We start from the raw sequence: 21,912 nt of genomic DNA on the forward strand, positions 1-21,912 counted from the left end.
GGATTTGTTTAACTGTTTGAACTTTCCTTTAGAACCTGTTTGTGTTTAACCGGACCCTCGACCCAATCTCTCGGTGAGGCATTTGGATAACATTTTTTGGTTAAGTCAGAGATTACGTTTAGCTATCCGTCCAAACTCCAAAGCTTAGGTTCACTGGACTCCAAGCCTCTATCCCACCTCCCTGCCCCAGCGGGCTTTGCTGGATTCTTCCTGCCGAGGAGGAGGGAAGGCGTGGAGGGAATCGGTTCCCACCCACAGCTCCGGCCGGGTGACTCTCCACCGCGGGCCCTGCTCTGCCACCTGACCTCTGAGCCACCTGCAAGTCATCAGGCTGGTGAGTGTCCTGCTCAGGCCGGCCTCCCCGCCCCCTCCCTGGAGAGGGGACATCTGGCGACAGCCAGCCCCACCCCCAAACCCGCGCGGCTGAAAGGAGACCGACCCCCTCTGCCACCCGGGGACCCGCGCCCCACTCGGCCGGCCGGGGCTGGGGAGGAGGCGGGCACAACCTTCAGCTTCCCCGCGGCACCCTAGGCCGCGGCTGCGCCGCCAGCCGGTACCGGGCCCGCGCCCGCACAGGTGGCCCGAGCAGAAAAGGGACATTTGCCAGACACCCCCTCCCCCCGGCTTGCACCACGGAGCGTGGGGTTAAAAGTTGCGATTGCAAAAGTCCTGCGTCTGATCTTGGGCCTTATCTCAGATTGACAGCAGGAAGGCCTTTAGAACCTCTGCCAATTTTTAACAGCCAGTGAGGACTGCAAATGCTACAGCGCTGGCAGGCAGCATTTGAGGACGATTTGAGCTGTGTTTCTTAAAAAAAAAAGCGATTTATCGAAGGTAATATTAAACCAAAGATTATTTTCCCCTACCATTAATTTGCCCATCCATGTGTGGGACCAGTGACTTCAAATCAGATAATTGTCAAGGAGAAAGGTGAAGATGCAGGCAGTTTTGATCACCATCAGGACACAGTCTGGGAAAGAGAGAATGCTCTTGAAAGTTGTCTGTCTTTCCTCTCCCACGTGGGTTTCTTAAGTAAGGATTTTTTCTTTTCTGATTATTTTTCTTTTTCTTCTACCTGTTCGCTGGTCACAGCCTCTGGCCTAAAGTCCCAGCATAGAATGTTCCTGCCTATGGAGTTCAAGACTCCTTGCCAAACTGGCATGGTGCCTTCCTAGGCAGCAAGAAATAGCTGAGGGGCTGTCATTTCCTACAGTGGTGCCCCAACAATGTCCTTTTCTCCCCCCTTTCCATTGTCTGAATTTGAAAATGGATGTTATAGAGAACAGACTGGTGGTTGCCAAGGGAGAGGGGGCTGGGGGAGGGATGGAGTGGGAGGTTGGGATTAGCAGATGTAAGCTTTTATATATAGGATGGATAAACAACAAGGTCCTACTGTATAGCACAGGGAACTATATTCAACATCCTATGATAAACCATAATGGAAAAGAAAATTTTAAAAAAAGAATATATATATATATATAAACTGAATCACTTTGCTGTACAGCAGTAATTAACACAACATTGTAAATCAACTATACTTAAATTAAAAAAAAGAATATGGATGTTATTTCTACTTTAGTGTATTATCACTGATGAACTGCATTTCGAAAAATGCAGTTCAGAAAAGTGCAGAGCAGGAAGATTGGCCTTTGGGCCGTTAGAGAAGGAAATCAACACCATGCAACGGATGGGAAGGACAGCAGGAGAAGGATGCCCAGAGGGCCACCAATGAGGTAGTTTCCCACCCCCTGACCCGCCTTGGGGGCTTGGGTGCTGGCATAAAGGCAGCCTTGCCTTGTAGAAGCAGCCAGCTCTCTCTGGGGGTCACTAGCGCCAAGGTGTGGATGTTGGAGTGTTGCTTTTTCTCTCTCTCTTTTTAAGAGAAACCTTGAAAAAAAAAAAAAGCACCGGTAAGTTGATTGAAGATGTCTTGTGTTATGGCCTATCAGCTCTTTCTTCATTTTTATCTGTCTCCTCCTGCCACATTGCGTATTTTGTTCTGATCTGGGGAAAGTGTGTCCAGCCTTTCCAGTTCTGATTTTAAAAACTCAATCTGTATTGGGATCTTACCAGCGTCTTAGGTGTTTTGCTGAATTTGCTCCATGCGATGACATTTCACTTTATCTCTGTTGTCTTCAGTAAATCTCTCCCATGACAATGTCTTCCGCTAAGATTGAGTGTGTTTTGCGGGAGAACTGGCGCTGCGGTGAGTCTCCAGTCTGGGAGGAGGCATCCAACTCTCTGCTCTTCGTAGATATTCCTGCAAAAAAGGTTTGCCGGTGGGATTCGCTCAGCAAGGAAGTGCAGCAAGTGACCGTGGGTAAGGATGAAGGATGGGCTTGGATCTGCCCAGACAGCCATCTCTTCCCTGGGGAGGCACTGTCACCTAATGTGTCATTCCTCCGGAACCTTCTTGTTAAAGCGTACTGAATATGCTTAAAAACTGTTGGATTGTCATCCTTTCTGTGTCCCCCACTTTGACCCAGGAGTAAAATCTGGATGGTCAATACTTTCCTCTTCCCCTGCGGGTGCCGGGCAACATTCCCCATTATGTTTTGGATGGTGAGTCACGGTAGGATCTTTCCATCATACCTTCAGTTAACAGCCGTGAAAGTTGGAGACCCGGTTTGTGGCACAGCAAAGGTTATCTACCTTGGGTCAGGCCAAGGCCTTAATTTGAAAAACAAAATAATAATAATAACAACAGATATATCCCCTCTTTGTGCAAAGAGGAGCTTTTGGACTTAGAAAGCATTAACCAGGGCTTTCTGTTCACTGTTCAAAACAGGATTCACAAAGGAATTTCGAGTGCATTGGAGTATGATTCTGTTAATGGCCCTGTGATTTCCCATGGAGGGGTTTATCACATTTTATGGCCCAAGGATATGGGCTTGACTAGAGATAAAGAAGTTTCTTCTTTTCATTATTGTGTTCCTGGGAAAGAGATACCAGGAATTCCTGTGACCTCAGGACACTCTCAACCCAGAACTGGGGACCTTTTTTTCTTAGATGAGAGGGAACAGCTTTTAATTCACTCACGGACATGACTGTGGCTCGAGGCAAAATGACTGTGACCCACTGTGATCAGACTTGGGGGAGGGACCCATCACCTTCCCTAGTCTCTCTTTCCCAATATGCACACATTAGGGATATATTCCTACCCCTAATCTTCAAAACAAAAACAAAACAAACAACCCCCCCCCCAACCCTGGGAAGGGCTTGTGGTGTCCACAGCAGCTTAAAAGCTAACAGAAGCCTCAGGCCACAGGTTGGGATCCCTGATGAGGATATGACGCTCCTACTAGTGTCTTGCACATTCCCTGGGACCCTCCACGGCTCCAATCAGCTTCTGCACAGGGCACCAAGCGTCTTGCACTGAATAGATGCTTAGGAAATGTTTTCACAATAAAGTCTGTCAATTTGTTTCCTGTGAGTACTCACCATGGTAATCAATCTCTCCACTTAAAAAAAGTTTCCTTATATGTGGAAAAATGTTAAACCCAGAAAACCTAAAATTTAAATATACAAAATATAGTAGTATAAGGAAGACGTGATTTTTTAAATCATTGCATCTACATTTCTTTTTTTTTTTTTTTACTATTTATTTTTATTTATTTGGTTGTGTCGGGTCTTAGTTGCTGCAGGCGGGCTCCCTAGTTGTGGCTTGCCGGCTCCTTAGTCGCAGCACATGGGCTCCTTAGTTGCGGTATGCATGTGGGATCTACTTCCCTGACCAGGGAACGAACCCGGGCCCCTGCATTGGGAGCGCAGAGTCTTATCCACTGTGCCACCAGGGAAGTCCCTCTATTATTTTTTAATCATGCTTACTTCCAAAAAGGATTTAAGAAACAATTTTCAATTAAATACATACAAAACAGGGTACCTTTAACAAGACAAGTCCTAATTTAAAAAAAAAAAAAAGACAAGTCCTGTACTTGAGGGAGAGAGAGATGTCACAAAACCCAGTTGCTGGAACTAAACACAGTTTGTGTCCCTGCATTTCCTGAAGATCAGGCAAACTGAGCATTGCTTGCTCTGTGACAACTGCCCTGGTTTACACATCACCCCCTTAGGAACCTCTCCTCTGAACTTGCTGTGGCATCTGCCCCAGTGTACGGTGGCTGCTGTGATTTGACTTCTCTGCTTCTCCCGCTAGACTCGGAGCTTCCAGAGGAGTTGGGTTTCATTCATCTTTACATCCATGCTGCCCGGAACAGCACACGGAGCTCATGATCAACGAATATACTGGGTTATGTAACCTTCACTGTTCAACAGAGAGGAGGGAGCACTCCCCTTGTCAAAAGAGCTGCAACCTCTTAGAGATGCCGGGTGGCGTGATGGACACAGTGTGACTACTGGCTGCCCCCTGACTGCTGCTTTTACCTCTGCAGATGCCCCAGTCAGCTCTGTGGCCCTTCGCCACTCAGGAGGCTATGTCGCCACAGTTGGAACAAAGTTCTGTGCTTTGAACTGGGAAGATCAATCAGCAGTTGTCTTGGCCACAGTAGATAAAGACAAGAAAAACAATCGATTCAATGACGGGAAGGTGGATCCCGCTGGGAGATACTTTGCCGGTATGGTTTACCTTTAGCACCTACTTACTGAGCTTTGGGGAAGACCAGAATGTGACTTACAAAAGCCTCACAGCTGCAGTAGTAAAATAAGTGTTCATAACGGGTCTGGGGTTCTTCTTTCATTATTACTTAAGTCACTTGTATCAAAAAAAAAAATCCCATGAGAAAAACTTCATAGATATCCCTTTCAACTGTTGTCTCTAGCAGACTAAAATTTGTATTGTATTTTTGTAGTTTAAATGAGTTTTTTTTTTAACATCTTTATTGGGGTATAATTGCTTTACAATGGTGTGTTAGTTTCTACTTTATAACAAAGTGAATCAGTTATACGTATGTTCCCATATCTCTTCCCTCTTGCATTTTCCTCCCTCCCACCCTCCCTATCCCACCCCTCCAGGCGGTCACAAAGCACTGAGCTGATCTCCCTGTGCTATGCGGCTGCTTCCCACTAGCTATCTACCTTATGTTTGGTAGTGTATATATGTCCATGCCTCTCTCTCGCTTTGTCACAGCTCACCCTTCCCCCTCCCCATATCCTCAAGTCCGTTCCCCAGTAGGTCTGTGTCTTTATTCCCGTCTTACCTCTGGGTTCTTCATAGCATTTTTATCCCTTAAATTCCATATATAAGTGTTAGCATACGGTATTTGTCTTTTTCTGACTTACTTCGCTCTGTATGACAGACTCTAGGTCCATCCACCTCATTACAAATAGCTCAATTTCGTTTCTTTTTATGGCTGAGTAATATTCCATTGTATATATGTGCCACATCTTCTTTATCCATTCATCTGATGATGGGCACTTAGGTTGATTCCATCTCCGGGCTATTGTAAATAGAGCTGCAATGAACACTTTGGTTCATGACTCTTTTTGAATTATGGTTTTCTCAGGATATATGCCCAGTATTGGGATTGCTGGGTCATATGGTAGTTCTATTTGTAGTTTTTTAAGGAACCTCCATACTGTTCTCCATAGTGGCTGTACCAATTCACATTCCCACCAGCAGTGCAAGAGTGTTCCCTTTTCTCCACACCCTCTCCAGCATTTATTGTTTCTAGGTTTTGTGATGATGGCCATTCTGACTGGTGTGAGATGATATCTCATTGTAGTTTTGATTTGCATTTCCCTAATGATTAATGATGTTGAGCATTCTTTCATGTGTTTGTTGGCAGTCTCTATATATTCTTTGGAGAAATGTCTATTTAGGTCTTCTGCCCATTTTTGGATTGGGTTGTTTGTTTTCTTGTTGTTAAACTGCATGAGCTGCTTGTAAATTTTAGAAATTAATCCTTTGTGAGTTGCTTCATTTGCAAATATTTTCTCCCATTCTGAGGGCTCTTTTGTTCTTGTTTATGGTTTCCTTTGCTGTGCAAAAGCTTTGAAGTTTCATTAGGTCCCATTTGTTTATTTTTGTTTTTATTTCCATTTCTCTAGGAGGTGGGTCAGAAAGGATCTTGCTGTGATTTTTGTCATAGAGTGTTCTGCCTATGTTTTCCTCTAAGAGTTTGATAGTTTCTGGCCTTACATTTAGGTCTTTAATCCATTTTGAGCTTATTTTTGCGTATGGTGTTAGGGAGTGATCTAATCTCATACTTTTACATGTACCTGTCCAGTTTTCCCAGCACCACTTATTGAAGAGGCTGTCATTTCTCCACTGTACATTCCTGCCTCATTTATCAAAGATAAGGGGACCATATGTGCCTGGGTTTATCTCTGGACTTTCTATCCTGTTCCATTGATCTGTCTTTCTGTTTTTGTGCCAGTACCATACTGTCTTGATTACTGTACCTTTGTAGTATAGTCTGAAGTTAGAGAGCCTGATTCCTTCAGCTCCGCTTTTCGTTCTCAAGATTGCTTTGGCTATTTGGGGCCTTTTGTGTTTCCATACAAATTGTGAAATTTTTTGTTCTGCTTCTGTGAAAAATGCCAGTGGTAGTTTGATAGGGATTGCATTGAATCTGTAGATTGCTTTGAGTAGTAGAGTCATTTTCACAGTGTTGATACTTCCAATCCAAGAACATGGTATATCTCTCCATCTATTTGTATCACCTTTAATTTCTTTCATCAGTGTCTTATAATTTTCTGTATATAGGTCTTTTGTCTCCTTAGGTAGGTTTGTTCCTAGATATTTTACTCTTTTTGTTGCAATGGTAAATGGGAGTGTTTTCTTGATTTCACTTTCAGATTTTTCATCATTAGTGTATACGAATGCCAGAGATTTCTGTGCATTAATTTTGTATCCTGCAACTTTACCAAATTCATTGATTAGCTCTAGTAGTTTTCTGGTAGCATCTTTAGGATTCTCTATGTACAGTATCATGTCATCTGCAAACAGTGACAGCTTTACTTCTTCTTTTCCAATTTGGATTCCTTTTATTTCCTTTTCTTCTCTGATTGCTGTGGCTAAAACTTCCAAAACTATGTTGAATAAGAGTGGTGAGAGTGCGCAACCTTGTCTTGTTCCTGATCTTAGTGGAAATGCTTTCAGTTTTTCACCATTGAGGATGATGTTGGCTGTGGGTTTGTCATATATGGCCTTTATTATGTTGAGGAAAGTTCCCTCTATGCCTACTTTCTGCAGGGTTTTTATCATAAATGGGTGTTGAACTTTGTCAAAAGCTTTCTCTGCATCTATTGAGATGATCATATGGTTTCCTCCTTCAATTTGTTAATATGGTTTGTCACATTGACTGATTTGCGTATACTGAAGAACCCTTGCATTCCTGGAATAAACCCCACTTGATCATGGTGTATGATCCTTTCAATGTGCTGTTGGATTCTGTTTGCTAGTATTTTGTTAAGAATTTTTGCAGCTATGTTCATCAGTGATATTGGCCTGTAGTATTCTTTCTTTGTGATCCTTGTCTGGTTTTGGTATCAAGGTGATGGTGGCCTTGTAGAATGAGTTTGGGAGTGTTCCTCCCTCTGCTGTATTTTGGAAGAGTTTGAGAAGGATAGGTGTTAGGTCTTCTCTAAATGTTTGACAGAATTCGCCTGTGAAGCCATCTGATCCTGGGCTTTTTTTTGTTGGAAGATTTTTAATCACAGTTTCAATTTCATTGCTTGTGATTGGTCTGTTCATATTTTCTATTTCTTCCTGATTCAATCTTGGCAGGTTGTGCATTTCTACGAATTTGTCCATTTCTTCCAGGTTGTCCATTTTATTGGCATAGAGTTACTTGTAATAATCTCTCATGATCTTTTGTATTTCTGCAGTGTCAGTTGTTACTTCTCCTTTTTCATTTCTAATTCTATTGATTTAAGTCTTCTCCCTTTTTTTCTTGATGAGTCTGGATAATGGTTTATCAATTTTGTTTATCTTCTCAAAGAACCAACTTTTACTTTTATTGATCTTTGCTATCATTTCCTTCATTTCTTTTTCATTTATTTCTGATCTGATTTTTATGATTTCTTTCCTTCTGCTAACTTTGGGGTTCTTTTGTTCTTCTTTCTCTAATTGCTTTAGGTGCAAGGTTAGGTTGTTTATTCAAGATGTTTCCTGTTTCTTAAGGTAGGATTGTATTGCTATAAACTTCCCTGTTAAAACTGCTTTTGCTGCATCCCATAGGTTTTGGGTCGTCGTGTCTGCATTGTCATTTGTTTCTAGGTATTTTTTGATTTCCTCTTTGATTTCTTCAGCAATCACTTCATTATTAAGTAGTGTATTGTTTAGCCTCCATGTGTTTGTATTTTTTACAGATCTTTTCCTGTAATGGATATCTAGTCTCATAGCGTTGTGGTCGGAAAACATACTTGATACAATTTCAATTTTCTTAAATTTACCAAGGCTTGATTTGTGACCCAAGATATGCTCTATCCTGGAGAATGTTCCATGAGCACTTGAGAAAAATGTGTATTCTGTTGTTTTTGGATGGAATGTCCTATAAATATCAATTAAGTCCATCTCGTTTAATGTATCATTTAAAGCTTGTGTTTCCTTATTTATTTTCATTTTGGATGATCTGTCCATTGGTGAAAGTGGGGTGTTAAAGTCCCCTACTATGAATGTGTTACTGTCGATTTCCCCTTTTATGGCTGTTAGTATTTGCCTTATGTATTGAGGTGCTCCTATGTTGGGTGCATAAATATTTACAATTGTTATATCTTCTTCTGGGATCGATCCCTTGATCATTATGTAGTGTCCTTCTTTGTCTCTTCTAATACTCTTTATTTTAAAGTCTATTTTGTCTGATATGAGAATTGCTACTCCAGCTTTCTTTTGGTTTCCATTTGCATGGAATATCTTTTTCCATCCCCTTACTTTCAGTCTGTATGTGTCTCTAGGTCTGAAGTGGGTCTCTTGCAGACAGCATATATATGGGTCTTGTTTTTGTATCCATTCAGCCAATCTGTGTCTTTTGGTGGGAGCATTTAGTCCATTTACATTTAAGGTAATTATCAATATGTATGTTCCTATTCCCATTTTCTAAATTGTTTTGAGTTCGTTATTGTAGCTCTTTTCCTTCTCTTGTGTTTCTTGCCTAGAGAAGTTCCTTTAGCATTTGTTCTAAAGCTGGTTTGGTGGTGCTAAACTCTCTGAGCTTTTGCTTGTCTGTAAAGGTTTTAATTTCTCCATCAAATCTGAATGAGATCCTTGCTGGGTAGATTAATCTTGGTTGCAGGTTTTTGTCCTTCATCACTATAAATATGTCCTGCCACTCCCTTCTGGTTTGCAGAGTTTCTGCTGAAAGATCAGCTGTTAACCTTATGGGGATTCCCTTGTGTGTTATGTGTTGTTTTTCCCTTGCTGCTTTTAATATGCTTTCTTTGTATGTAATTTTTGACAGTTTGATTAATATGTGTCTTGGAGTATTTCTCCTTGGATTTATCCTGTATGGGACTCTCTGTGCTTCCTGGATTTGATTAACTATTTCCTTTCCCATATTAGGGAAATTTTCAACTATAATCTCTTCAAATATTTTCTCAGTCCCTTTCTTTTTCTCTTCTTCTTCTGGAACCCCTATAATTCGAATGTTGGTGTGTTTTAAATTGTCCCAGAGGTCTCTGAGACTGTCCTCATTTGTTTTCATTCTTTTTTCTTTATTTTGCTCTGCAGTAGTTATTTCCACTATTTTATTTTCCAGGTCAATTATCCGTTCTTCTGCCTCAGTTATTCTGCTGTTGATCCCATCTAGAGTATTTTTCATTTCATTTATTGTGTTGTTCATCGTTGTTTGTTTCATCTTTAGTTCTTCTAGTTCCTTGTTAAATGTTTCTTGCATTTTGTCTATTGTATTTCCAAGATTTTGGATCATCTTTACTATCATTATTCTGAATTCTTTTTCAGGTAGACTGCCTATTTCCTCTTCATTTGTTAGGTCTGGTGGGTTTTTATCTTGCTCCTTCATCTGCTGTGTGTTTTTCTGTGTTCTCATTTTGCTTATCTTAGTGTGTTTGGGGTCTCCTTTTTGCAGGCTGCAGGTTCGTAGTTCCTGTTGTTTTTGGTGTCTGTCCCCAGTGACTAAGGTTGGTTCAGTGTGTTGTGTAGGCTTCCTGGTGGAGGGGACCAGTGCCTGTGTTCTGGTGGATGAGGCTAGATCTTGTGTTTCTGGTGGGCAGGTCCACGTCTGGTGGTGTGTTTTGGGGTGTCTCTGGACTTATTATGATTTTAGGCAGCCTCTCTGCTAATGGGTGGGTTAGTGTTCCTGTCTTGCTATTTGTTTGGCATAGGGTGTCCAGCACTGTAGCTTGCTGGTCGTTGAGTGAAGCTGGATGCTGGTGTTGAGATGGAGATCTCTGGGAGATTTTCGCCATTTAATATTATGTGGAGCTGGGAGGTCTCTTGTGGACCAGTGTCCTGAAGTTGGCTCTCCCACCTCAGAGGCACAGCACTGACTCCTGGCTGGAGCACCAAGAGCCTTTCATCCACATGGCTCAGAATAAAAGGGAGAAAAAGTAGAAAGAAAGAATTAGTAGAAGTAGAAAGAAAGAAAGAAAGGAGGGAGGGAGGGAGCAAGGAAGGAGGGAAGGAAGGAAAAAAGAAAGAAAGAAGGAAGATAAAGTAAAATAAAGTAAGATAAAATATAATAAAGTTATTAAAATAAAAAATAATTATTAAGAAAAAAAACAGACAGATAGAACCCTGGGACAAATGGTGGAAGCAAAGCTATACAGACAAAATCTCCCACAGAAGTATACACATACACACTCACAAAAAGAGGAAAAGGGGAAAATATTATAAGTCTTGCTCTCAAAGTCCACCTCCTTAATTTGGGATGATTCGTTGTCTGTTCATGTATTCCACAGATGCAGGGTACTTCAAGTTGATTGTGGAGCTTTAATCCGCTGCTTCTGAGGCTGCTGGGAGAGATTTCCCTTTCTCTTCTTTGTTCTCACAGCTCCCGGGGCTCAGGTTTAGATTTGGCCCCGCCTCTGCGTGTAGGTCACCGGAGGGCGTCTGTTCTTCGCTCAGACAGGATGTGGGTAAAGGAGCCGCTGATTTGGGGGCTCTGGCTCACTCAGGCCGGGGGGGAGGGAGGGTCACGGAGTGCGGGGCGGGCCTGCGGCGGCAGAGGCCAGCATGAGGCCAGCGTGACGTTGCACCCGCCAGAGGCGCGCCATGCGTTCTCCTGAGGAAGTTGTTCCTGGATCCTAGGACCCCGGCAGTGGCGGGCTGCACAGGCTCCCCAGAAGGGGGGTGTGGATAGTGACCTGTGCTCACACACAGGCTTCTTGCTGGCGGCAGCAGCAGCCTTGGCGTCTCATGCCCGTCTCTGGGGTCCGTGCTTTTAGCCGCGGCTCACGCTCGTCTCTGGAGCTCCTCTAAGCAGCGCTCTTAATCCCCTCTCCTCGCGCACCAGGAAACAAAGAGGGAAGAAAAAGTCTCTTGTCTCTTCGGCAGCTCCAGATTTTTCCCCGGACTCCCTCCCGGCTAGCTGTGGTGCACTAATCCCCTGCAGGCTGTGTTCACGCCGCCAACCCCAGTCCGCTCCCTGCGCTCTGACCGAAGCCCGAGCCTCAGCTCCCAGCCCCGCCCACTCAGGCGGGTGAGCAGACAAGCCTCTCGGGCTGGTGAGTGCCGGTCGGCACCGATCCTCTGTGCGGGAATCTCCCCGCTTTGCCCTCTGCACCCCTGTTGCTGCGCTCTCCTCCAGCTCCAAAGCTTTCCGCTCCGCCACCCGCAGTCTCGGCCCGTGAGGGGGCTTCCTAGTGTGTGAAAACCTTTCCTCCTTCACAGCTCCCTCCCACTGGTGCAGGTCCCGTCCCTATCGTTTTGTCTCTGTTTTTATCTTTTTTCTTTTGCCCTACCCAGGTACGTGGGGAGTTACTTGCCTTTTGGGAGGTCTGAGGTCTTCTGCCAGCGTTCAGTAGGTGTTCTGTAGGAGTTGTTCCACGTGTAGATGTATTTCTGGTGTATCTGCTAGTGTTGGAGGTTCTCCTGCAGAGGCAGGGGGTGGCTGTGGCTCACCGTGGGGACAAGGACACTGGCAGCAGAAGTTCTGGGAAGTACTCCTTGACGTGAGCTCTGCCAGCGTCTCGACATTGCCATTTTTGAAGACTACAATCTCGCCCAACTCCCCTCTTTTTTAACAGAACTTTCCTCATGTTTTTGCGTCTAATGTTTCCTTGTGATTAGATTGATGCTATATATTCATGGCTGGAATCACTGCATAGGTGCTGTTCTGTCCTTCTCGGGGTATCCCATCTGGATACCATCTGTCCCTCATTGGTGATGTCAGTTTTGATCACCCAGTTGAGGTCTTAGATTTCTCTACTACATAGCTACTATTTTTAAATTGCAATTTATAAGCAGTTTGTGGGGTCTGTTAGTGATCTATTGCTGTGTTACAAATTACCCTGAAATTTAGTGGCTTAAAATAACAAACATATATTATCTCACATAGTTTCTGAAGGTCAAGAACCTGGGTCTGGCTTGGCTGCATGGTTCAAGGCTATGTCCTGAAGTTGCAGTCAAGCTGTTGGCTGGGGCTACAGCCTTGGAGGGAGCTGGAGTCTGTGAAGCGGCCTGGAGGATCTGCTTCAAACCTGACTTACATGGCAGGCAGTTGGCAGGAGGCTTCATTTCCTTACTGTGTGGGCCTCTCCATAGGACTGCCCGGGGCATGGCCTCCCCCAGAGCCAGTGATGAGAGGCAGAGAGAGAGAGAAAGAGAGAAAGCCCAAGATGGAAGCCACAGTCCTATTATAACCAATCTCAGAAGTGACATAGCATCACTTCTGCCATGTGCTATTGGTCACAAAATTATGGAGGGGACTAGACAAGGGTGTGAATACTGGGAGGCAGGGATCATTATGGGTCAACTTAGAGGCTGGCTACAACATGGGGAGATACTTTAAGTCCAAGCAAATATCCTGGTCCTCATCAAAATATCTTCCTTAGCTTTTACATTCCTTGATGATTCTCACTTGAAGCCATCTTTATTATGATGGCTGCAGAATGAGTTATATACAGATTTAAATGAATTTTAACTCTAAGTTTGAAATTAAATAATGCATTTCACATTTAGTTCTCATTTAGCTCCCATCCTAACAACCCTATAGTTAGCCAAAGTTGATTCTAAATCCCTGCTGTTTCCACCTCCCCACTCTTCCACTCACATCATCAGCCATGCTGTCCTGGCTCCATTCTCTTTCTTTCTTTCTTCCTTTCTTTCTTTCTTCCTTTCTCTTTCTATCTCCTTCTTTCTTTCACTGTGCTGGGTCTTTGTTGCGGCATGCAGGATCTTTAGTTGTGGCATGCGGGATGTTTTAGTTGCAGCATGTGAACTCTTAGTTGTGGCATGCATGTGGGATCTAGTTCCCTGAGCAGGGATCAAACCGGGGCCCCTGCATTGGGAGCACGGAGTCTTAGCCACTGGACCTCCAGGGAAGTTCCTCCATTCACTTTCAACATGGAAGGTAAGTAAGATCTGAGCAGGTGGTGTGGATTGTTTCCCATCTTCCTGGACTTTACACAAGCACAGATCTAGTCCAGGACAGGTTGAAAGATTAAAGATGAGAATCCATTGGAAGCCCTTCTGCCAGTAATTTCTGCAGGATGAAGAAATATGATTGGATACTCTACCTCCTGTTGAAGTTGATTTTCTCTCTCCCTTATGGCTAGAAGTTTACAGCTCTGTGGCACTTGGTGAGACAAAATTAAAATGCCCTCAGAGGCCTGAGTTCTTAGCCTGGAGTCCCCAATTCTTAACCTTTGCCCTCTGGAGACCCCTTAAAATTGTAGGCATCAGTGTGCCTACATACTGGTCATGTGCATCTGTCAGAAGCACCTGAGAAAATTTTTCTAGAGAGAGTTTATAGATTTCAGCAGGTGTTGAGAGCTGTCCCTGGCCCAGAAAAGGGTGGGGTCATCTGATAGTCTGGATGGGGGTCTCTTAGTGGTGGGTAGTACCCTGAAGGTGTCCCAACACCCAAGGTCTCACCTGTCTGGGCTCACTACTAGATAATGATAAACCAGGGCTCCAGTTTCTTTCCCACTAAGGAAGAGCCCTTTCTAAGCAGTGGGGGATCCACATTCATGCTCCAGGCATCTCCTTCTGTGAGGCAGATAGTGGGGGAAGGGGGTGGGTGGGGGTGGAATAGAAATAATAGAAACAAGCCCAACTGCCCTATAGTAAAAAAACAAGGAGGGAGGTCTGGCTTGCTGTTCAGGCTTCCCAGTTTCAGTCCATTTTCCTCTAACTCACTCTTCTTTCAGATAGAGCATGTTATAGTAAATGAGCTTTCCGATTTCTTCATTATGTTAAATTCTGCTCTATCCTCTGAGATCACACTCAAGTCTAAGTGCATATTCCATGGGCACATGAGAAGAATGTGTATTCTGCTGTTGTTGAATGGAGTGTTCTCTATAAATGTCACTTAAGTCCAGTTTGGTTAATGGTATTCAGTTCTTCTATTTCTTTGCTGATTTTCTATCTACTTGAGTCTATTACGGAGAAAGGGATGCTGACATCTCCAACCGGAATTATGGATCTGTGTGTTTCTCCTTTCAGTTCTGACTTTTGCCTTGTGTATTTTGAAGGTCTGTTGTTAAGCACATGCACATCTAGGATTATTATGTCTCCTTAGTGAAGTGACTATTTTCACAATATGTAGTTACTCCTATTTATCCCTGGTAGTTTTCTTTGCTCTAAGTATATCTTGTCTGATACTAACATAGCCTCTACAGTTTTTTTAAATTAATATTTGCATAGGATAGGTCTTTTCCCATCCTTTTACTTTTAAGCTACCTATGTCTCTTATATTTGAAGTGAGTTTCTTATAGACAGCATATAGTTCTATTTTCAAAAAGTTTATTCTGACATTATCTTAATTGATGTGTTTAGATTATTTACATTTAATGTAATTATTGATATGCTTTGAGTTAGATCCACCATTTTATTATTTGTTTTCTCTTCTTTCCCTCTGTATTTTTTGTTACTCTGTTTCCCCTTTCCTGCCTTCTTTTAGGTTATTTGAATATTTTTTAGAATTCAATTTTAATTTACTTATTGTGATTTTTCACTATATCTCTCTGTATAGTTTTTTAAGGGCTCCTGAATGGATTACAAATGTATAGTTAACTTTTCACAGTCTGTCTAGAACCAATATTTTACCACTTCAATTGACAATCACCCATTTATGTCATAGTTGTCTTTATATACATAGATTTAAAATCCCATCAGAAAATGTAATTTTTGCTTTCAATCATCAGAAATATTTTAAGGAACTAAAAGGAAGAATAGTCATTATACTTACTCATATACGTGCTATTTCTATTGTTCTTTCTTCATTCCTGTTGTTTCTTTTGGTATTTCCCTTCTGTCTGAAGAATTTCCTTTAGCAATTCTTTTAGAACAAGTCTGCTGGCTATAAATTCTCTTAGTTTTACTTCACAGGAGAATGTCTTTATTTCACCTTCATTCTTTAAGGATATTTTCACTTGATATAAAATTCTAGGTTGACACATTATTTTTCTTTCAACAAATTAAAAATGTATCACTTTCTTCTGACCTCCACAGTTTCTCATGAAAAATCAACAGTCATTGAAATCATTATTCTCCTATATGTTGTATGTATGTCATTTTTCTTTCATTAATCTTAAGGATTTCTATTTAACTTAAGTTTGGTTGTTTGTTTTTTTGGGTTTTTGTTTGTTCTTTTTTTTTTTGCCATGCCACATGGCATGTGGCATCCTAGTTCCCTGACCAGGGATCAAACCCGTGCCCCCTGCATTGGAAGCATGGAGTCCCAACCACTGGACTGCCAGGGAAGTCCCTATTTAACTTAAGTTTTTAGAAATTTGATTATGATGTGTCTGGGTATAGGTTTCTTTGGGCTTATCCTGTTTGGGGTTTGCTCAGCTTCTCAAATATATAGCCTTAGGCTTTTCACCAAACTTGGAGAGTTTTGAGCCATTACTTCTTCAAATATTTTTTGGCCCTGTATTCTTTGTCCTCTTCTCTAGGAATCTAGTGACACATATGTTAGCTCTTTTGTTGTTATCCCACAGGTCCCTAACACTCTATTTTTTTTCAGTCTTTTTTTCTCTCTGTTGTTCAGATTGGATAATTTCTTGATCTAGCATCAGATACACTGACTCTTTCCTCTGTCATCTCTATTCTGCTATTGAGTCCATCCAGTGGGTTTTTTATTTCATTAATTTCATTTTTCAGTTCTAAAATTTTCACTTGGGGATTCTTTATATTTCTCCTCCTTTGCTGCTATTTTGAGTTTTGTTTTAAGACTTTGCAGATCGTTCTTTTGAGCATTTTTATAAGAATTGCTTTAGTCTTTGTCAAGTAATTCCAACATCTGTGCCATCTCACTGTCTGCCTCTTGATTCGTTTTCCTATACGACTTGAGATTTTCATGCTTCTTTGTGTTGCCAAGTAACTTTGGATTGTATCCTGGACATTTTGACTATTACCTTATGAGATGCTGGGTCTTGTTTAAATCCTATGGAGAATGTTGATATATTCGTTTCAGTAAGCAATCTGTATGTTTAGGTTCAGATCACAAGTTCCACTTTCCACAAGTTCCTACTTTCTATTAGGTGCCATTAGGTGCGCCACTCAGTGGTCAGTCTGAGACCTAGAAGGAGTTCTATCCATTAGCTCCATTCTCCAAATCTTTAGCATGCTAATTAGAATCAGATCCATGCATGTACAAACAGATGAGCCCAGCAGATCACAAACAACTTTATGGGGTTGCATTCCTGAGCATCATCCCTCTTCTAGTACTTTCCAGCTTCCTGTAGCTCCTTTTCATTCCTCCAGTCAGAAACCACCCACTTCTATGACTGTTCTGCCTCCAGGGCCAAGTGGCAGGAGGGGAGAGAGAGAGAACATGAAAGCAACCGTGTTTGATCTGCCCTTTTGTCCCTGCAGCTTCACTAAATGCAGAGGAATGTCGCCTTCCCTCAGAGTTTTGATACCTGTAGTTTCCTGTTGCTGACCTCTCTCTGCCTTTGCTACCCTCACTGCAGAATTGCCTGGGGGCTGGTGCATGAGAAAATGGAGAAAAAGGAGGAGAAAATAAGCAGGGGGTTTCTTCCACTCTCTCTCTGAGCCGTAGGAGTGTTTTCTGCTCCTTGCGCCAGATCTAGAGGTTTCTCTCGGACCTCTTTCTGCCTGCACCATGGTGCTCACTTCCAAGTTTCAAGCTGGGTTGAGTTCAGGCCAGGGCATACTAGAGGATAAAATGGAGAGCTCAAGAACTCGCCACCAATTAGGTGATACTTCAAATTCTGTGTTCTTCTCTGAGCCGCCTGATAATTCACATTGCAGAGTTGTCAAATAGCTATGCCATGCATTTTGTCCAGGTCTTAGAGTTGTGCTCAGTGCGAGAAAATGAGGTTGGTGCAGATGTCTGGAACCAGAACCTCTCAAGGTAGTTTTAATTTGCGTTATAAGCAAGGTAGTTGTCATTAAAAAAAAAAAAACCCATAGGACCCAGATTGGGATTGTATAATAATTTCCTTGATTTCATCACAGGGAAGGAGTCCTGGTGAGAGAAGATGGTGCAGTGCATGCGCGGGATGCTGTGCAGCTGAGCTCCATACTCTTTGGGTTTTGTAGGTACCATGGCTGAGGAAACAGCTCCAGCAGTTCTGGAGCGGCACCAAGGGTCCCTGTACTCCCTCTTTCCTGACCACCATGTGGAGAAGTACTTTGACCAGGTGGACATCTCCAATGGTTTGGATTGGTCTCTGGACCACAAAATCTTCTATTACATCGATAGCCTGTCCTACTCGGTGGATGCTTTTGACTATGACCTGCAAACAGGGAAGATCTGTATGTACTTTTTCATTATTTTTCTTAATATTGCTGGTATTTTTTTCATATGCATATGACTAGCAGGCTGCCTCGCCCTTAACCCATTTGAAAAGGTCCTTACTTTTCAAACAAAGAACTGCCTAATGTTATGATTCCAATATTGTAATGATTACACAGACTTGACTCTGCTGCCAGTCAAGCCATGGCTCTCAGCACAACTAAATATGGCCACAGTTTGCATAATATGGCTAGATCCTTAATCCTTTTTCTTGCAACCATCACTAGAAAGAGGCTCACTGTAAAACGGATCCTGTTCTACCAGCTGGTGCTTAAAGGCAAATAGTATACAACAGAATGGGACAAAAGAACAGAAAATTAGAGTTTGGGGTTGATATTTCTTATTTGTACTTTAGTTAACTATAGGCAAGTACTTAAAGACAAATTAACAACCTTTCAAAATGGAAAAGTAAAAAAAGTAGTTGCAGATTGTTCAACTCCACCAACGGATCTAAATGAGCCATAGTTGGAAACTGGGAGGAAAGGAATTATTGGAAAGAATTTAAAAAGGAGTGCTTGAAACTTTCATGAAAGGTGCCAGACCACAAGAGCAAAACCAATCATAAAAATGACTTGAAAAAAATCATGAGTCTCATGTAGATTTAATCAGAGGCTAAATATTCCAGCACAGATGTTTTGCTTTGAAATATGTAGTGCTCTTTTTCATGACTGTTTTTACCCACTTTACTTACACATGGTTTTAACATTTTTCCCCTTATACCTCAATCTGATTACTGTAATGACCTGGATTTTGTAGTGTAATGTTCCTCTGGATTTTGATGCTTGTTTTTTGTATATTATGATTCCCTTTAAGGCCGGCCAGTTGGTTTCAGAATACCCCTCTTTTCAGAAACAAGCTCTTCTAATATTTAGATAAGGTGATTTTGGAGCATTTAGTTGGGCAGAAACAGAACTCATGCACCTTGTTAGTTTTTGTGCGTGAACTGTTGGCAGCTCAAACCTGGGCCCTTGGCTCTGAGAGCGTGGAGTCCTAACCACTGTACCACCAGGGAATTCCCCAAAGTAGGCATTTTTGGAAGTAAAACAGCAAAGGTCTAACCACAGACTGAAGTGTGTCTGAGGTGGGCATGCAGGGCTTCAGTTCAGGTCCCTAAAAAATATCTTTTTTTATTTTATTAAGAATTCTGCTTTCTTTTTTCTCTCCTCCTCTGAAAGCTTAGGTAGCTGTGTCTGTACCCAAACTAAAGGGAGTGAATCCACTCCAAATCCTACAGTACAAATCCTTTGTTGAGGGGTGCCCACTCATGTTTTTAGACATTTTTAGAGTTAGGAATCCTCCTGAATCATCCCACCTGTGGTACCCATTTGCCAGACACTGGATAAGCAGAAGCGATCAGTATTTATAATCAACTTGATTGCTCATTGTTTGATGCTCAGTATTGAGTGGCCTGTGGTTTTGGGGGGGGTGTGTGTGGTTGGTTTGTCTGTTTGTTTGTTTTTTTAACCATAGCCAACCGCAGAAGTGTTTACAAGCTGGAGAAAGAAGAACAAATCCCTGATGGAATGTGTATTGATGTTGAGGGGAAGCTCTGGGTGGCCTGTTACAATGGAGGAAGAGTGATCCGTTTGGATCCTGAGACAGGTAGGCCCACAGCAGAATGGAAAAACCCCGCCATGTCTAGAAAACACCAGACGCTAGGGGCCAGAGAAATTTCATTACTGATAAAGTTATATAGAGATATATTCAAAGGTCTCAATTGGATGATTTTGGAAATAAAGGCCAAAGATATAGCCCAAAATGTTATAGTCAGAACTCTTTTTCCTGTAGAGGTAAATCTTTTTTGCCCAGAAGAAATTGTCAGGGAAGGTAGGTGAAATACCTGGGCGAAGTCTGACCTCCAAATCTTCTTTGAACTTTCCTATTGCTCCACAAGGGGTCGCGAAAAGTTGTGCGGGTGGAAATTTGCTAGAGCTAGACTTAAATGAAATATTTGGTGACCTAGGGAAAAGACTCCGAACTGTGAAGTTGCCTGTTGTTAAAACAACCTCATGCTGCTTCGGAGGGAAGGATTACTCTGAAATGTATGTGACCAGTGCCCGGGATGGGATGGACCCCGAGGGTCTACTGCAGCAACCTGAAGCTGGTGGAATTTTCAAGGTGATCTGGCTATATCTTTTATTTTGAGGGTGAGGTGGGAGATCTTCGGTTAAGTAACTGAATGATTGGTGCTTTTTCATACTTCCCAAATACAATTGTATTTGGCATTTAAGCTCATCATGCTAGACTTAAAAACATTTTATTGAGATTTTCTAGACCTGAAGTCCAGGACAATGTGTTTAGCCCACTTTGTACAGTGCTTTAAAATATTTTTTTGCTTCAGTGGTGTTTGAAATTCTATAAATCAGTAGAATAGGCTTGGAAAACCAGTGTTTGAAACACATTTATAAGATTAGTTGATTGTTTTGATGTTGCAAGAATATTTTCAGGTTCTTAACTTTTTTTGGCAGTGAAATAAACACTGATAAGAGTTATAGATCTCTTGAGCTGAAAAGAAATGTAGAAATCATCTGGCGCAAACCCCTTTCTTAACAGATGGGAAGAAGATAGAAATAAATTCAGTTTTCAATCCTAGTTGTAAATGGTTGCTAGTTGAATTATTATCTATGTGAATAATTGGGTTGGACCATAAATACCTAATCAAATAGTTCCTTTTTATTATAGGAAACAAAACAAGGATAATAGGTGGCTAAATATATTATTGTGGATCATAAAAATGTTTTTGGAGAATACTTGTGAATTACCTTGTATCAGAGTTTCTCTCTTTTCTTTTTTTAACAGATAACTGGCCTGGGGGTCAAAGGAATTCCTCCCTATCCCTATGCAGGATGAGTGACAGGCCTTCCTTCATAGTGGAAGAGACTTAGAAGACAACTAGAAAATTCTGGTGCTGAAATTTCAGTCTAGTTACAAAAAAAAATGAAGCAATGATATTAATAGGATTAAATTTTTAATTACAATTTTTAAAACATAGAGCATTTTTAACAAGGGGTGACAGGTGGTTTTGATAACATACTATAAGGCCTTCTGCAAAAGTGCTATAGAAATATAGAGGTGTTCAACCGTCAACCAGCCTCTTGATTCTTTGCAAATTGCTGGTGGAATCGGGGAAGGGGGAAGGAACCATATTTGTTCTTTACTCTGCATTCGATACTTACTATACCTAAAGCTTTAAAACATTAATAAATAGTAGTCTGGTAATGACTTGCTATGATTATGTTCCTTTTTATTTTCATCATAATCTTATAAAATATGCTGCAGTGCCGACCTACCTTCATATTACTTTTCCTGTATGTTATTTTACAAATTAAAATATTGCTGGAGGATAAGAATCAAACATTTTGGCAAAATCTATGGTTCCGACTGCCACCTAGTAGATGTAATGTATCACTTTGGAAAGAATACTTTAAAAATAGCCTTATTGGGGCTTCCCTGGTGGCACAGTGGTTGAGAGTCCGCCTACCGATGCTGGGGACACGGGTTCGTGCCCCGGTCTGGGAAGATCCTACATGCCGCGGAGCGGCTGCGCCCGTGAGCCATGGCCGCTGGGCCTGCGCGTCCGGAGCCTGTGCTCCACAATGGGAGAGGCCACAACAGTGAGAGGCCTGCGTACTGCAAAACAAAAAACAAAACAAAACAAAAACAAAACAAAAATAGCCTTATTGAGTTATAATTGACCTACACGTATTTAAAGTGTACAATTTGATAAGTTTGACATATATATACACATTAATGAAACCAACACCTCAAGTAAGATAATGAATCTATCCACTACCCCAAGATTTTCCCTGTGTCCCTTTGTAATCCTTCCCTTTGGTCCTTCTGTATGCCTGCCCCCATCCCCAGGAAACCACTGATCTGATTTCTGTCACTATAAATTAGCCTTAAAATTGGGTACTGTGATTTCTCCAACTTTGTTTTATCAAAATTGTTTTAGCTCTTTTAGTTCCTTTGGCCTTCCATATAAATTTTAGAATCAGCTTGACTATATCTACAAAAAAATCCAGGGGCAATTTTCATTGGAATCACTTTAAATCTGTAGAACAAT

General features: G+C 41.9%; 1 protein-coding gene across 1 annotated transcript; it reads left to right on the plus strand.

The window, feature by feature from the left end:
* Positions 1-2,131: 2,131 nt before the first annotated feature.
* Positions 2,132-20,975, plus strand: RGN (regucalcin). The gene is made up of 6 exons (XM_079910786.1): positions 2,132-2,320; positions 4,392-4,574; positions 17,591-17,806; positions 19,317-19,448; positions 19,810-19,964; positions 20,646-20,975. Exons 1-6 carry the CDS (start codon positions 2,152-2,154, stop codon positions 20,694-20,696), a joined length of 906 nt encoding a protein of 301 aa, XP_079766912.1. The 5' UTR covers positions 2,132-2,151; the 3' UTR covers positions 20,697-20,975.
* Positions 20,976-21,912: the final 937 nt, after the last annotated feature.

This window comes from Stenella coeruleoalba (assembly GCF_951394435.1).
Source record: "Stenella coeruleoalba genome assembly, chromosome: X".
Classification (NCBI taxonomy): Eukaryota; Metazoa; Chordata; class Mammalia; order Artiodactyla; family Delphinidae; genus Stenella; species Stenella coeruleoalba.